Source organism: Colobus angolensis, unplaced genomic scaffold (assembly GCF_000951035.1).
Source record: "Colobus angolensis palliatus isolate OR3802 unplaced genomic scaffold, Cang.pa_1.0 Scaffold70, whole genome shotgun sequence".
Lineage (NCBI taxonomy): Eukaryota > Metazoa > Chordata > Mammalia > Primates > Cercopithecidae > Colobus > Colobus angolensis.
The window spans coordinates 9,371,825-9,385,485 of NW_012120710.1; the positions used below are offsets into that span (position 1 = coordinate 9,371,825).

The window sequence follows — 13,661 nt, forward strand, 5'->3', positions numbered from 1 at the left end:
AGCTACTCGGGAGGCTGAGGCAGGAGAATCGTTTGAACCTAGGAGGCAGAGGTTGCAGTGAGCTGAGATTGTGCCACTGCACTCCAGCCTGGGCGAGAGGGCAAGACTCTGTCTCATTAAAAAAAAAAAAAAGTAAACTATGTCTTGCATTTTATAGCATCTTAAAGGGCTGGTTTTAATAACTTTAAATGCTAAACTAAAACGAATTTTTTATTAAGAGGTAATAAATGCACGTAATGAAATAATTAGAAAATACTGAATCACCTAGGTAAGAATACAAAAATCATTCCAAATTCCTGTAATCTTTCACCATTTTAGTACTTTTTATTACTGCTCTTTCTGTATGCACATATTTTTTCTTTAAGTAGTTGCTATTTTATAATGAGTTTTATATTCTTTTCCCTTTAACACTGTATCTTAAACACTTTCCCATGTCATTAAAAATCCTTGCAAAGTATCATTTTAATAGCTGTTTCATAGCCTATTATGTAGACACATAATTATTTATTCAACTTTATTTCTTTTTGGGGGGCATTTAGATTGTTAATAATATCTCATTATAAATATCATTCTAATGAACATAAATTCAAGGCTCTCATACACACATAATACATTCTGTGTCTATGTATAAATATGTAGTTGTTTATTAAGAAATCTGAATTTAGACCAGGCACGATGACTCATGCCTGTAATCCCAGCACTTTGGGAGGCCAAGGTGGGAGAATCGTCTGAGCCAAGGAGTTCAAGAGTGGCCTGGGCAGCAAGGTGAGACCCCATCTCTACAAAAATTTTAAAAATTAGCCAAGCATGATGGTGCATGCCTGTGGCCCTGGCTACTTGAGAGGCTGAGATGGGAAGATTGCTTGAGGCCAGGAGGCCAAGGCTGTCATGAGGTGTGTTTGTGTCATTGCATTCCAATCTGGGTGACAAAGCAAAATGCTGTCTCAAAAAAAAGAAGAAAAGTGAATTTAGTGGAGTATAAACATGACATCGTTTCTTCATTCTCTTTCAACTGTGCCCTGTACTACTTCCCTTCTCTGTTAGATGCATGCATACTAGACAGATCTCATAGTTCAAGTTACTGTGTTCCAGTTCAAAACTGTAATCTCATATCCAAAGATTTCCCTTGCCTAATTTGGAGCCAGCCTTTGATGACTTGTGTGACCTGAAGTGGGGAGTGCTTATTACAATTTCAACCTCCCAGGTTTGATCTTAGAATACTCAGTTCTAAGTACGGGGCTCCCAATGCCTTTTCCAGGCCTAACTGCTCTGGGGTAGATGCCTAAAGAGGAGATTAAGGGGGAAAACCCAAATGTCTCTACTTCCCCACCCGTATTTGTGGTCCCCGTTTTGGGTGGTTTGACTGCCTCCATTTAGCACATGTTCAGTCAGTCTCTCCTTCCTGCAGGTACCGTCCGGTCTTTCCAGATGAACGTCTTGGAGTCTTTTCTCCTCACTTGGCTTCTGCTTCTTCTCCTGTTCAGTCAGTCTTTCTTTCCTGCGGGTACCGCCCGGTCTTTCCAGATGAACCTCTTGGAGTCTTGCCTCCTCGCTTGGCTTCTGCTGCTTCTCATGTTCAGTCAGTCTCTCCTTCCTGCAAGTACCGCCCGGTCTTTCCAGATGAATGTCTTGGAGTCTTGCCTTCTCACTTGGCTTCTGCTGCTTCTTGGGTTGGGTGTTGATTATGATAGGACCTTTTTGGTGGCCTTAATTGTTGGCATCTTTCTTTAGAATATAGGGTACTAAATGCCTTTTTTCCTTTCAAATTTGACTCTTCATTGTGAATCTTGAAGAAACTTGTTTCAAATGCATATATAAAGTTTATATCAGCTACTGAAACCATTGCTAAGCATTTTTTAAATTTTAAATGACAATGCATTTCTTAGCCAGACAACTGCATAGTAGATACATAATAGGAAACCGTAAGTCTCAACTGCATAGTAGATACATAGTAGGAAACCAGAAGTCTATCAGGGCCCAACAAAGTTTCTTTTAAAACAAAACAGAACAAAAAATGCTTCTGCTATAGCAAAAACTTACAAAACAAAAATGGTGACTTTTACTCATTCATTTCCTCGGACATCCTTCAGTCTGTCTTCTGTACCAGGAGTCAGCAAACCAAATCCAGCTCTCCACCTGTTTTTGTAGATAAAGCTTTGTTAGAATACAACTGTGCTCATTTATGTATTGTGTATGATTTCTTTTGCACCAGAACAGCAGAAATGGAAGAATTCTGACAGAGGCCGTTTGGCCTGCAAAGCCTAAAATATTTACTGCCTTACCGTTTACAAAGAAAGTATGCCTACTCCTGTTTTGTACTCTTCTAGAATTCTTTCTAAAACATAGATCAGATATACCATTTATATGCTTAGAAACATTAAATGGCCTCTCACTGCTGACAGGGTATTTTCTAAGATCTTTACCTTTAAATCCCTTTGCGACCTAGTTGCAGATCACTACCTCAGGTTCAAATTCAGTCTTTCCTGTTGTTTTCAGTTGTCAACTGGAAGACCAAAGTTACAAATAGCAGCTTGCAGGCTGAATTTGGCCCCTGGTCTTACTTTGTTGGTCCCAAATAGTGGTGGTGGTTTGTCTATTGAATCAGGATTTAAAAACTGGACAGTATCACATAGAAATCCAGATTTTTAGCTGTTCTTGACAAATCAGGAGTTCTGATGACATTGGCCCCACAGCCCTCGGTCTGTTAACCCTTAGTGTAGCAACTCTGCTGCCTCCATCCCTAGTGGTTGCTGTCCACCTCAGCACAACCTGTATCACACACGTGGTATAAGCATATGCATGTAAACCCAGTCCTCCTCACTTATACATGTTCCCACTGTGGCCACTGTAGACATTTGAGTTCGTAACCCTGGAGCTAGATATAATGAGCTACCTCATGGTCCCCTGATCCACATTTTTAAAAAAATTTATTTTTTTATTTCAATAAGTTTTTGGGGAACAGGTAGGGTTTGGTTACATGAGTAAGTTCTTTAGTGGTGATTTCTGAGATTTTGGTACACTCATCATCCAAGCAGTGTACACTGTACCCAAAGCGTATTTATCCCTCACTCCCCTGCCACCCTTTCCCCTGATTCCCCAAAGTCCACTATATCATTCTTATGCCTTTGCATCCTATAGCTTAGCTCCCTCTTATGAGTGAGAACATACAATGTTTGGTTTTCCATTCCTGAGTTACTTCACTTAGAATAATGATCTCCAATTCCATCCAGGCTACTGTGCATGCCATTATTTCAATCCTTTTTATGGCTGAGTTGTATTCCATGGTGTATATATATACCACAATTTCTTTATCCACTCATTGATTGGTGGGCATTTGGACTGGTTCCATATTTTTGCAATTGCGAATTGTGCTGCTAAAGACACGCATGTGCAAGTATCTTTTTTCGTATAATGACTTCTTTTCCTCTGAGTAGATACCCAGTACTGGGATTGCGGGATCAAATGATAGTTCTACTTTAATTCTTTAAGGAATCTCCACACTGTTTTCCATAGTGGTTGTACTATTAATAGTTTACATTCCCACCAGCAGTGTAAGAATGTCCCTTTTTCACCACGTCCACGCCAACATCTATTATTTTTTGATTTTTTGATTATGGCCATTCTTGCAGGGGTAAGGTGGTGTCTATCACATTGTGGTTTTGATGTGCGTTTCCCTGATCATTAGTGAGGTGGAGCATTTTTCATGTATTTGTTGGGCACTTGTGTATCTTCTTTTGAGATCGTCTCTCCATGTCCTTAGCCCACTTTTTGATGGGATTGCTTTTTTTTTCTTCCGGATTTCTTTGTATTTCTTGTAGATTCTGGATATTAGTCCTTTGTCTAATGTATACATTGTAAAGATTTTCTCCCACTCTTTGGGTTGTCTGTTTACTCTGCTGATTGTTTCTTTTGCTGTGCAGAAGCTTTTTAGTTTAATGAAGTCCCTTCTACTTATCTTTGTTTTTGTTGCATTTGCTTTGGGTTTTTGGACATGAAGTCATTGCGTAAGCCAATGTCTAAAAGGGTTTTTCCTATGTTATCTTCTAGAATTTTTACAGTTTCAGGTCTTAGATTTAAGTCCTTGATCCATCTTGAGTTGATTTTTGTATAAGGTGAAAAACGAGGATCCAGTTTAATTCTTCTACATGTGGCTTGGCAATTATCCCAGCACTATTTGTTGAATAGGGTGTCCTTTCACTACTTTATGTTTTTGTTTGCTTTGTCAAAAATGGTCTGTAAGTATTTGGGTTTATTTCTGGGTTCTCTGTTCTGTTCCATTGGTCTCTGTGTCTATTTCTATACCAGTACCATGCTGTTTTAGTGACTATGGCCTTATAGTATAGTTTGAAGTCAGGTAATATGATGCCTCCAGAGTTTTTCTTTTTGCTTAGTCTTGCTTTGGCTGTGTGGGCCCATTTTGGTTCCATATACATTTTAGGATTTTTTTTTTCTAGTTCTGTGAAGAATAATGTTGGTATTTTAACAGGAATTGCACTGAGTTTGTATATTGCTTTTGACAGTATGGTCATTTTCACAATATTGATTCTGCCCATCCATGAGCATGGGATATGTTTCCATTTGTGTGTGTTGTCTGTGATTTCTTTCAGCAGTGTTTTGTAGTTTTCCTTGTAGAGGTCTTTTGCCTCTTTGGTTAGGTATACTCCTAAGTATTTTATTTTATTTTTTGCAGCAATTATAAAGGGGGTTGAGTTCTTGACTTGATTCTCAACTTGGTTGCTGTTGGTATATAACAGAGCTACTGATTTGTTTCTGTTAATTTTGTATCTTGAAACTTTGCTGAATTCATTTATCAGTTATAGGAGCTTTTTGAAAGAGTCTTTAGGGTTTTCTAGGTATATGATCATGTCATCAGCAAACAGTGACAATTTGACTTTCTCTTTATTGATTTGGATGCCCTTTATTTCTTTCTCTTGTCTGATTGCTCTGGCTAGGACTTCTAGTACAATGTTGAATAGAAGTGGTGAGAGTGGGCATCCTCCTTGTCTTGTTTCAGTTCTCAGTGTTCAAGTTTTCAACTTTTCCCCATTCAGTATTATGTTGGCTGTGGGTTTGTAATCATGGCTTTTATTACATTAAGGTATGTCCCATTTATGCTGATTTTGCTGAGGATTTTAATCTTTAAGGGATGCTGACTTTTGTCAAATGCTTTTTTCTGCATCTATTGAAATGATCATGTGATTTTTGTTTTTAATTCTGTTTATGTGATGTATCACATTTATTGACTTGCATATGTTAAACCATCCCTGCATCTTGGTATGAAACCCAGGTCATAGTGGGTTATCTTTTTGATATGCTGTTGGATTTGGTTAGTTAGCATTTTGTTAAGGATTTTTGCATCTATAGGCTGCGTGCGGTGGCTCGTGCCTGTAATCCCAGCACTTTGGGAGGCCGAGGTGGTTGGATCACCTGAAGTCAGGAGTTCAAGACCACCCTGGACAGCATAGTGAAACCCCATGTCTACTAAAAATACAAAATTAGCCGGGCGTGGTGGCACATGCCTGTAATTCTGGCTACTTGGGAGGTTGAGACAGGAGAATCATTTGAACCCAGGAGGCAGAGGTTGCTGTGAGCCGAGATCGTACCGTTGCACTCCAGCCTGGGCAAAAGAGCAAAACTCTATCTCAAAAAAAAAAAAAAAAAGAAAGGAAAAAAAGGAGTTTTGCATCTATATTCGTCAGAGATATTGATCTGTAGTTTTCTTTTTTTGTTATGTTCTTTCCTGGTTTTGGTATTAGAGTGATATTGGCTTCATAGAACAATTTAGGGAAGATTCCCTATTTCTGTATCTTGTGAAATAGTATCAGTAGGATCGGTACCAATTCTTCTTTGAATCTCTGATAGAATTCAGCTGTGAATCTATGGTCCTGGAATTTTTTTGTTGGCAGTTTTTTTTTTGTTTATTTTTTTAAATTGCCACTTCAGTCTCACTGCTTGTTACTGGTCTGTTCAGAGTTTCTATTTCTTCCTGGTTTAATCTAGGAGGGTTGTCTATTTTGAGGAATTTATCCATCTCTAGGTTTTCTGTGTGCATAAAGGTTTTTCTATGCACATAAAGGTGTCAGAGTAGCCTTTAATGATATTTTGTATTTCTGTGGTATCAGTTGTAATATCTCCTGTTTCATTTCTAATTGAGCGTATTTGGATTTTCTCTTTTTCTTCATTAATCTCGCTAATCATCTATTGATTTAATTTATCTTTTCAAAGAACCAGCCATTTGTTTCATTTATTTTTTTGTATTGTTTTTTGTTTGTTTGTTTCCATTGCATTTTGTTCTGCTCTGATCTTGGTTATTTCTTTTCTTCTGCTGGGTTTGGTTTGGTTTGTTCTTGTTTCTCTAGTTCTCTGAGGTGTTACTTTAGATTGTCTGTTTTTGCTCTTTCAGATTTTTTGATGTGTCATTTAAGGCTATGAACTTTCCTCTTAGCACTCCCTTTGCTGAATCCCAAAGGTTTTAATAGATTGTGTCACTATTATCATTCAGTTCAAAGAATTTTTTAATTTCCATCTTGATTTTATTGTTAACCCTGTGATCATTCAAGAGCAGGTTGTTTAATTTCTACGGTTTTGAGGGTTCCTTTTGGAGTTAATTTCCACTTTTATTCTACTGTGGTCTGAGAGAGTATTTGATATAATTTCAGTTTTCTTAAAATTATTGAGACTTGTTTTGTGGCCTATCGTATGGTCTATCTTGGAGAATGTTCCATGTGCTGATGAATGGAATGTATATTCTGCAGTTGTTGGGTAGAATGTTGTGTAAATATCTCTTATGCTCATTTGATCTAGGGTATATTTTAAATCCATTGTTTCTTTGTTGACTTTCTGTCTTGATGACCTGTCTAGTGCTGTCAGCGGAGTATTGAAATCTCCCACTATTATTGTGTTGCTATGTATCTCATTTCTTAGGTCTAGTAGTAGTTGTTTTATAAATTTGGGAGCTCCAGCGTTAGTGCATATATATTTAGGATTGTGATATTTGCCTGTTGGACAAGTTCTTTTGTCATTATATAATGTCAAAATATAATGTCTTTGTCTTTTTTATCTGCTGTTGCTTTAAAGTTTGTTTTGTCTGATATAAGAATAGCTACTCCTGCTCACTTTTGGTGTCCATTTGTATAGATTAATTTTTTTCCCACCTCTTTACCTTAAGTTGATTTCACTCCTTATGTGTTAGGCAGTCTCTTGAAGACAGCAGATACTTGTTTGGTTAATTTTTATCCATTCTGCTATTCTGTATCTTTTAAGTAGAGCATTTAGGCCACTTACATTCAACATTAGTATTGAGATGTGAAGTACTATTCTATTCATTGTGCTATTTGTTGCCTGATACCTTTTTTTTCTTAAATTTATTACATCTTTGTTTTATAGGTCCTGTGAGATTTATGTTTTAATGAGGTCCTATTTTGGTGTATTTCAAGGATTTGCTTTAAGATTTAGTGGTGTTGGTTTGGTAGTGGCAAATTCTCTCAGCATTTGTCTGAAAAAGACTGTATCCTTCCTTCATTTATGAAGTTTAGTTTCACTGGATACGAAAATCTTGGCCAATATTTTTTTTTTTTTTTTAAGGAGGCAGAAGATGGGGCCCTAATCCCTTCTAGCTTGTAGGGTTTCTGCAGAGAAATTTGCTGTTAATCTGATAGGTTTTCCTTTTTAGGTTACCTGGTGCTTTTTCCTTACAGCTTTTAAGATCCTTTCCTTCATCTTGACTTTAGATAACCTGACGACTATGTGTCTAGGCAATGATCTTTTTGCGATAAATTTCCCAGGTGTTCTTTGAGCTGCTTTGTATTTAGATCTCTAGCAAGGCTGGGAAGTTTTCCTTGATTATTCCCTCAAATATGTTTTTCAAACTTGTTGATTTCTTCCTCAGGAACACCATATTCTTCTTAGTTTTGATCATTTAACATAATCCCAACTTCTTGGAGGCTTTGTTTATTTATTTATTTTGATTCCCTTTTCTTTCTCTTTGTGGATTGAGTTAATTCAAAAAACTTGTCTTTGAGCTCTGTAATTCTTTATTCTGCTTGTTGGATTCTATTGCTGAAACTTTCCAGTGCATTTTGCATTTCTCTAAGTGTGTCCTTCATTTCCAGAAGTTGTGATTATTTTTTATTTATGCTGTCTAGTTCACTGAAGATTTTTCCCTTCATATCTTGTATCACTTTTTTGATTTCATTAAGTTGGACTTCACCTTTCTCTGCTGCCTCCTTGATTAGCTTAATAATCAACCTTCTGAATTCTTTTCCTGGCAATTGAGGGATTTCTTCTTGGTTTTGATCCATTGCGATCCATTGCTGATAAGCTAGTGTGATCTTTTGCGGGGGGGTGGGTATTTAAGAACTTTGGTTTTGTCATATTACCACAATTGTTTTTCTGGTTCCTTATTTGGGCAGACAGAGGGAAGTTCTGAGGCTCAAGGGCTGCTGTTCAGATTCTTTTGTCCCACCAGTTGTTCCCTTGATGTAGTGCTCCCCTTCTTCCCCTAGGGATGGGGCTTCCTGAAAGCCAAACTGTAGTGATTGTTATTTCTCTTCTGGATCTGGTCACCCAGCAGAGTTACCAGGCTCCAGGCTGGTAGTGGGGCATGTCTGCACAGAGTACTGTGATGCAAACTGTCTTCAGGTCTCAGCCATGGATAGCAGCACAGTTTTTCAGCTGTCCTTGGGGCCTGCCGGAGCAATCCGCTTCCTTCAAAGGGTCTGTGGGTTCTCCTGATCCACCTTTGTCTCACATTCCCTTATGCTGGTCCCTCTACCTAGAAGATCCTCTTTGTCTTTCAAAATTCGTCATCCTTTAAGACTCAGCTTAGATATCACCTTCTTTGGTGATGAGTAAAGCCTTCCGTGTCAATTACTTCTTCCTCTGTGCCCTTGTGGCACTTTGTTCATATAGTTAAAGTGGTATTTCTTATGGTGTGTTTTAGTGTCTAGATTGTAATCTCAAGGGCAAGGTTTGTATCTTATTCATCTTTCTGTTCCTGGTTCTGTGTGTTGCTTGACAGAGTGGGGATTAAGTAAATGTTGCTAAGTTGTATGGTGTTAACATCTAAAAATTAGGAAGGTAGTAAGGGATTCATTGGGCAGAGAGAAAAATTCTTATTTTTCCATCTTAAATGTATATTCTTTTAGTGTTTCACTTAGTTTCTCTTTTTTCTCCCCTTAGTATACAACACGCTCATTTGTGTTTCTCAGACAACTGATACTTCATTTTCCTTATATAAAGATCACCAACTTGTAATACCTGTGTCCAGAGTCATAAGCTAGTAAGGTGGTGGAAGTGAGGTTTGTCCGCCTTAAGTGCTCAGACACGTAGCTACTTGGCCACTCCTTACCATGTGTGTGCCCATGAATAAGTTAGAGTTTTCTGAGTCTCAGTTTATAAGTGTAAATATAGGATAATAATAGCACCTACCTCATAGGGTTCTTGGGAGAAATGAATAAGAATATCTATGTGAACACTTAGAGCTTGGCCCAAAGTAAGTACCCAATAAACAGAGCTGCACCATCAATTATTATTACTACTTTATGTTATGTAGGAGACATACAGATAACTTTTCTTTTCTTGGTTTAGACTGTTAGGAGTCATGGAAATTAAGAGTTTTGGGCCGGGCGCGGTGGCTCAAGCCTGTAATCCCAGCACTTTGGGAGGCCGAGACGGGTGGATCACGAGGTCAGGAGATTGAGACCACCCTGGCCTACACGGTGAAACCCCGTCTCTATTAAAAAATACAAAAAACTAGCCGGGCAAGATGGCAGGCGCCTGTAGTCCCAGCTACTCGGGAGGCTGAGGCAGGAGAATGGCGTAAACCCGGGAGGCGGAGCTTGCAGTGAGCCGAGATCGCGCCACTGCACTTCAGCCTGGGCGACAGAGCGAGACTCCATCTCAAAAAAAAAAAAAAGAGTTTTGGCCCATCTTTAAAAGCCGTCTGCCAGTCCACACTTTATATAGTCTTAGAATATTACATTTGGAAGGGATTTTGGAGGACAAGTGGTCTAACAGGTGCTTATCCAAAGCAGCAGTCCTCTCTGCAGTTTTCAGTCAAAGGTAATTAGTCATCTAGAGACTGTCAGAACATTTATAGTAATATAAGCTGCCACTTTAGAAGGAACATGTGATTGTTTAAAAATCATGTATGGGGTGCTTTTTTTTTTCTTTTTTTGGTTCTGTCTTCTGTAAGATTGTAAAAGTCCTTTATTCACACTGTAATCCTTAGTCCTTCAAAATGTCTGGACAGACTAACCTCTGTAGTAGTGGTTCTCAAAATGTGGCCCAGGGATCCTTTTTAACTCAGACACTTTCCCCAGAAATCTTTCTTCTTTTATCCCCTTTCTTTTAAATCAGAGAATCTATGAAGACCCTGGTAGTGTAGACTAAGTTCTTTATGTGCATTTTTCTGTAGCAAGACTCAGTGACCTAAAAATGTTTAAGAATCACTGGCTTGGACATGCTTGTGATTACATTTTGCCCTGAGATGAATTATGACATATGCATCTCAACGGGACAAAAAAAAAAAAGGGTTAAGAACCACTAATTTTTAGTTTTATCATGATGATAAGAAAGTTATTGAATAAAATGGTTAGGAATTACGCAAAAAGGGGGAAATCTGAGAGTTAAAACAGAGATAGAGACATAAAGTTCACCTGTGTCTACTGAGCCACTGCCCTGACATCTTTTGTAGAAGTCTTCTGTCTGCTTAGGGAATGGTTTCTGACATTATAAGCAATGCTAAGCAGAAAGTAAAGGTCTGTTTTTTTTTTTTTTGAAAACATGTATGCTCCAGAATAAGGAGTAACTGTTTTGTCTTGCAGTGGATAATCACTTTAGTTAAACATATATAGTATTGTGACTGTTATATATTCAGATACACACATATGCACATGTACAAATATGGTGCTTAACATAGTCCTATATCCCCTTCAAGATCAACCCCATCCCTGTTTGTTTTTCCCTTGCTGTACCAAGTCATATACTGTGCTATTGTTAATATAATAGATAACATTCTCTCCTCGAAATAGTCATCCTATCTCCTTAAGACCACAAAATGTTATCACATGGGAAAGCACTATTGGAGTGCAGACTAACTGAGAAGTAGGCAGAAAACCTTGTAAGTTTGCTTTTCTGAGTTCTCTTAAATCATTGTCACCCCAAATTAATTTCCTTTGCAAGTTTTGATAAAACTCATCCACACTTATATTTTGTTTTTGTACACAGCTATCTGTCTTGTCATTAGCCAATTAAATAATCACAGTAATGCCTATGAGATATGTAACATTTCCATAATTTTGCACAATATCTAAAATAAAAAGTATAGCTATACATATATTTTAAAATTCAGTAGCGGGCACAGTACCATATATTAAAGATGCTAAAATTTGAATAAAAGTATAAACTATGTTTTAAAACATTTTTGTGTTTTTTTTAAACTTAAATTGATAAAATCATCGAAGGCATCCTAATAATGAAAGTTGCAGGGGACGTAATTGTTTTATATTTTTGAAACATATATTGTGCAGAATTAAGAGGGGAATTGAAGGCAGGGACACATGCTGATGCCATTAGCCTTTTCTTTTTTATTTTTCAACATAAAAGATATAAGGTGCCTTCTCTGCCAGTGAGCTACCTGCTTCAATGCAAATTAAAGTCTGTATGGTGTATGGACTTAATAAGGTGAACTAAGCATTGCTTTTTTTTCCTCTCAGAACTTCTACTTAAGGATTGGCATAAAGTGAGAATTCCTCCAGTATTGTCCAACCTTTCTCACTTAGGATTTGGTACTGCATCATGCCCAAGTGGGTGTTGAATAAATGCTGTTGATGATGATAAAATAATTTTTTTAGGATGAATTCTCTTTATGTTTATGTGGGGCACAATTCTCACAGTGCTCTCAGAGTCTTTGGAAAACAGAAATCTTGTTTGAACTTCAACTATTGTACTGTATAAATTTTGCCTGTTAAGCTACTATAATTTTATATGAATCTTCTTTTTTTTTTTGAGACAGAGTTTCACTCTCGTCACCCAGGCTGGAGTGCAATGACGCGATCTCAGCCAACTGCAACGTCTGCCTCCTGGGATCAAGCGATTCTCCTACCTCAGCCTCCCGAGTAGCTGGGTTTACAGGCATCTGCTACCACACCTGACTAATTTTTATATTTTTAGTAGAGACGAGGTTTCACTGTGTTGGCCAGGCAGGTCTCAAACTCCTGACCTCAGGTGATCCACCTGCCTTGGCCTCCCAAAGTGCTGGGATTACAGGCGTGAGCCACCGTGCCCAGCCATGAATTTTTTAAAAATTGGTTTATTTGGCACAGTGCAAAATCCTGTAAACATTTGAATGTAATATAATGGATTTTAACTAGAATATTTAGGAAGAGTAAGAGTCATTGAATTTGAATAATAAACACAAAGACTTTTCAAGGGTGTAATTTGAGTTTAGGAGTTTTATGAATAGGACTCATTCACTGTATATTTACTTACTGCTAAATGACAAGATAATTGTTATTGCATAGAGTGTTTGAAAAATTAGAATGTTAGCACAACATCCTGAAATTGTCTCTGTGTAGATATATATTGTCTGAATGCATGTGGCAAGCAGTTTTATTTTGGACTCATGAAAACATTAATTTCTAAACATTTTCTTAGTTTCCTTTAAATCAACAAACTTCATGAGAAAATATCACTGTTTCCTTGCAGGGTAGGTGTAGGAAATGATGTATTCTGCTCCAAGATATGCTTTGGGGAAATTACTTGGAAGTCAAGGACTCTCAAGTAGAAAAACTTCAACTTCAATTTGTTGTAACATGTTCTATAAATCTATTAAATCTTGACATGTGAAGACATGTAAATGTGGCATTCGAAACAAAGAGCTGTAGAGGTTTTCCCCTTTCACAGTACGGTCACTTACTAGATAATTTGCATTGATTGAATATTTGAAAAATAGTGTAGAATAATTGTATTATCTTCTTTCTCATCATTAATGTTATATATATTACTTTCTTTCAGTTGGATATGTCAAGTGACCAGATAGCTGCCAATCTGCAAGCAGTTATTAATGAAGTTTGTAGGCACAGACCACTGAATTTTGGTAAGTGGTTTGCTGAGGGCAGACTTCCCTATGACCCTGTGATACTTTAAAATGTAAAATATGAAGAAAAAAGTCAAGTTAACATGCAAGTATAATAGCAAAATGTAAAATATTAAATAAAAAATCAAGTTAACATGCAAGTATAATAGCAAAATGTAAAATATTAAATAAAAAATCAAGTTAACAGGCAAGTATTATATTTCCAGGTATTAGATAAATAAATTTGATTCTCCAAAGGATTTCTCTAGCATTAATGAGGAATGCATCCTGAAACCTTTGTAGGTTCCCACATTATTACTAATAATAAATGTAGCAAAGTTTGAAAGAAAACTATAACTGATTGCTTTAAACTTACAGTGATGTTAGGGACTAAAATTATTTCTAAAATGACATTTTGAAGCCAGATCATTAACTTTGTCATTGGCACTAGCAGTTGGTTTTCTTTTTTTTTTTATTTTGATTTATTTATTTATTTATTTGTTTGTTTGTTTATTATTATACTTTAAGTTCTAGGGTACATGTGCATAACGTGCAGGTTTGTTACATATGTATACTTGTGCCA

At 37.1% G+C, this 13,661-nt stretch overlaps 1 protein-coding gene across 1 annotated transcript in view; it reads left to right on the top strand.

Moving 5' to 3' along the window:
* Positions 1–13,661, top strand: part of MRPL1 (mitochondrial ribosomal protein L1) — a 103,167-nt gene that overhangs the window by 76,476 nt on the left and 13,030 nt on the right. Inside the window, exon 8 of the mRNA XM_011927246.1 lies at positions 13,018–13,099. Within this exon, the coding sequence (XP_011782636.1) occupies positions 13,018–13,099 (82 nt within the window). The remainder of the gene's footprint in view (positions 1–13,017; positions 13,100–13,661) is intronic.